Source organism: Oncorhynchus masou, chromosome 15 (genome assembly GCF_036934945.1).
Source record: "Oncorhynchus masou masou isolate Uvic2021 chromosome 15, UVic_Omas_1.1, whole genome shotgun sequence".
Lineage (NCBI taxonomy): Eukaryota > Metazoa > Chordata > Actinopteri > Salmoniformes > Salmonidae > Oncorhynchus > Oncorhynchus masou.
Window position 1 is genome coordinate 18111288 of NC_088226.1, and position 3862 is coordinate 18115149.

Consider the following 3862-nt stretch of genomic DNA (forward strand, 5'->3'; position numbering starts at 1 on the left):
AATAAATGCTTGAAGACACTCCTCCTTGGCTTCATTTAGTAAATGCAAACTACGCTCAGCCTATTTCTTAAACCAATCACGTATAGACAGGTCTATATTCTCTTTAAAACTGATTTTAGTCCCAATCCTAACAATATTTTCGTTTTTATGAGGTCATTAACGAACACAACCTTTACACAAATTGTCCCCTCGTTAGTTATTCCAGAAAATACGTCTAGGGGTTAAAATATCAGCTTCTATAATGACAGTCCGTATGGAAAACACAACTAAAATGACAATGAAATACTTGAATATTTCTGTATCGGTGAAATTGCTCCAAGTGAAGCATTTATGGCTTTGGTCGTGGAACCTCGTAAAATCCTAACAGCTTTTTTGATGCTAGGTGTAAACAACAAACAGCCTCAGCGTTTATTGCATTTTATAGTTTGTTAAACCATTTACAACCACTTTCTCCATTATACCACGAGTGGCGTGCCTTCCAGACATCACATCTTTATGAATATCATATTTATAAAAATACGATAATCAAAATGTTAAATCTGACTACCTCATTTGTTCTCAACAAGCCTCAGACGCTGGTGCCGAGGCTTTGACAAGTTGTTTTAGAACTGCAATTACATTTATAGGACTTGTTAAAACTGATACCAATTACATCGTGTACTTTCACAATTTGCCAGGGCGACCCTGACATTTTCGAAAAAGAGGAACCCACCTCGTTAGAATTTAGAAATGAATGAGTAGGCTATATGTGCATCCCTTTAGGTTGACCATTAGCCAGCCTACATGCTAAAAATCAATCTCTTTAAGAGAGGTTTTTAGAGTGGGTACGTTGGGGTGGGGGGTGCTCTGTATTTGATCTGATGCGAAGCGGCAGATTTCTCATTAACTTACCCGCTTGAATATATTAATGCGCATATTCTCCCCTCCTCTCTCCCTCGACCCCCCTCTCTTTCCCTTAGTCCCTTGCTCCCTCTCCGTCTCTCTCCCTTTCTCGTTTTCTCCCTTTTTCATTCTCTCACTCCTTCCATATCAGAAGCCCGCAGAGCAGAGCAGTGTCCGTGTGGGATGCGAGAAGCCAATGAGATGAGGACCCGATAATAGATGCAAATTATCGTGAAAAGACACCGCAAAATATGAAACAACTCATTTGCAGCGGAGTAAATCACAGAAAACTGTTTGTGAACTGGCACCTCATACCGGAATTGTGATGCAGGAGCATTTCAGTGGAGACGATTTTATGGAATCGGCATGATTGTGGCTCCAGCTATTTAGATTGAGTGTTTTGAAATACAACATCGGTCCATATATTGCGAACAAGCTCGGGTTCTTTTTTTTTTACCCAAGAACTCGCCAATTGCCTTCCTCTCGAGCGCTTGAGTCTTTAAAATCACAAACAACAACAAAACCAACAACAACAAAAGATGAGTTCATATTTTGTCAACTCTCTCTTCTCCAAATACAAGAGTGGAGACTCTTTACGTCCCAATTATTACGAGTGCGGGTTTGCGCAGGACCTTGGGAGTAGACCCACAGTAGTGTATGGACCAGGCACTGGAGCAACTTTCCAACATCCCCCTCAAATCCAGGAATTTTACCACCACGGCGCGTCCACGCTCTCCAGTGCCCCTTACCAACAGACACCCTGCGCCGTAACATGCCATGGTGAGCCGGGCAACTTCTACGGGTACGACGCTCTCCAGAGGCAAACCCTTTTTGGACCCCAGGACGCGGATTTGGTCCAGTACAACGACTGCAAGCTAGCGGCTGGTGGCATCGGGGACGAGACGGAGAGCACTGAACAGAGCCCCTCTCCAACGCAGTTATTCCCGTGGATGAGACCGCAATGTAAGTCAGAGCTAAAACTGAAACACTGCTTGTGGGTATGCATAAAAAGAGGGAAAGGGGTCAAATGTTAAACCTTCCACCATCCGCAAGTAGGGCTGAGGTACATGTCCTGTGTTTAAAAGGAGAGAGACAGTGCTTTTATGGTTTTATGGTGTCCAAAACTTGCGAATCACTTTACAGTTTAATGACCCCGCCATATACAAGAGAGAGGGGAATAGAGAGGAGAGCAAAGCTTTTCTCTCCATGTGCGTGCTGGCCCGCAGCTGATTCTCTTACTTCTCACCCCGGTTAAAGTTTTACTACTCGCTTTTACGACTTACAGTGGTCTCGGGGATTATTTCGCTACAAGGTGGCCATTTCCCACAGGTTAGGCGCTTTATAGCTTCACCTAATGCATTGAGTAGCCTATGTGTGGGCGTCGGACATGATTTACTTTGGATTTTACTTCATATCCTATGAATGTGTGGACATTGAACATCCAATCATTTGAATTGTATTGCAGTGCTGGTAAGTCACTTCAAGTCAATCTAGGTTTAAATAACCTTGGGGATATAAAAACGAGTGGATTTTATAATTGATAGCTTCACTCTGTAGGCCAAAAGACAATAACAATTGCTTATGGGGATATTGGGGATGGAGATAAGAGGATCGTATTTGTGAACTTGTATAGGCTATTCGTAATGGCTATTTGTATGTGTTCCTCAAACAAGTCCCCTCATTTTGCCAACAGCTGCCGGACGAAGGCGAGGCCGACAGACCTACAGCCGTTACCAGACACTGGAGCTAGAGAAAGAGTTCCTATTCAACCCCTACCTGACCCGCAAGCGGCGAATCGAGGTATCGCACGCCCTGGGACTGACCGAGAGACAGGTCAAAATCTGGTTTCAGAACAGGAGGATGAAATGGAAAAAGGAAAACAACAAGGACAAGTTCCCCAGCAGTAAGACAGAGCAGGAAGAAATCGAGAAGGAGAAACGACAGAAGGAGCAGGGCGCGGGGACACACTCGTCCGGGGAAGACTGCGACAAAGCCAAGCAAATGTAAGCTATAGGGAGACTGGGGGGTCAAAATCAGCACCGCGGAAAAAGCAGTGAGAGCGATAAGGAAAGAGGAGCCAGCATGTGGTTTTGTCTCGGAACATGGCAGTCTTTGGCTAGTCGTTCACGGTTTGATTCAATCGATGGAAAGTCTCCTGATGGTGACAAAGGACAGGACCATTCACATTGTGGTTGTTGGGAGACAAAACGAAACATTTGAACGGGAAATTAAGCATTTGTACTTTTTATCTGATGTTGGAAAGTATTATTGTGTTAAAAATAGCGTCCTTTCTTTGTGGAACATTTATCGTGAAAAAAACAAACGTTTTTATTGTTAGAATTTTGACATTAACAATTATCTTGGCAGCTGTATAGTTTTTAAGTTAAATTGTGCAATTTTTACTGTTCTCACTTCAATGTTATGATGACGTAGAGAATAATGAATTCCAACAACATGAAACTGCCTATTTATGCTGTAGGCTATCCTCTTTTTACACTTGTCCTTCCTTAGTTCGTTTTGATTGATGGTATTTTGTTGTCTTCCTTATTTGGGTAAGCATGCGCACAGTGCAAAAAAAATAAAAATGAATAAAAATACAATGGAAATAAAAAAGGATGTCATGTGACCCCTCGTTTAAACAGAATGTGTACTCTAGGCTACTCGTGAATTCGTTTATGGGGACTTGATGATACGCTTTATTGTTCTTCATCACTTTGTTCTATTGTCTAAACCTGGAAACGGCGGAAGACAGAGGACACAATAAAGTTTACAAGCGAGGATCTGTGACATCATTGCTGTTCTCTGCTTTATTTCCTCTCAAGGTGTGAATCCCAATAGCCACCGTCACCACACAGACTGACTCAGCCAATTAGTAATCTCACCCAAAATGACACAAGTGCATCAAAACCTTCACCAAACCAATAAATATTTATGGATACTGGGTGCATACATCTAACCATGTAGGATGACGCATGGTCAG

The 3862-nt window shown here is 42.7% G+C and overlaps 1 protein-coding gene across 1 annotated transcript; it reads left to right on the forward strand.

Moving 5' to 3' along the window:
• The first annotated feature begins 1037 nt into the window (after window positions 1–1037).
• LOC135555013 (homeobox protein Hox-B8a) lies at window positions 1038–3660 on the forward strand. Its single transcript, XM_064987389.1, has 2 exons — window positions 1038–1845; window positions 2576–3660. Exons 1-2 carry the CDS (start codon window positions 1422–1424, stop codon window positions 2887–2889), a joined length of 738 nt encoding a protein of 245 aa, XP_064843461.1. The 5' UTR covers window positions 1038–1421; the 3' UTR covers window positions 2890–3660.
• Window positions 3661–3862: the final 202 nt, after the last annotated feature.

Excerpts from the sequence above, each read along its gene's own strand:
- LOC135555013 (XM_064987389.1), top strand. The coding sequence starts at position 1,422 with ATGAGTTCATATTTTGTCAACTCTCTCTTCTCCAAATACAAGAGTGGA. Across the intron at positions 1,846-2,575 it reads CCCGTGGATGAGACCGCAAT|CTGCCGGACGAAGGCGAGGC; the intron begins GTAAGTCAGAGC and ends TTTTGCCAACAG.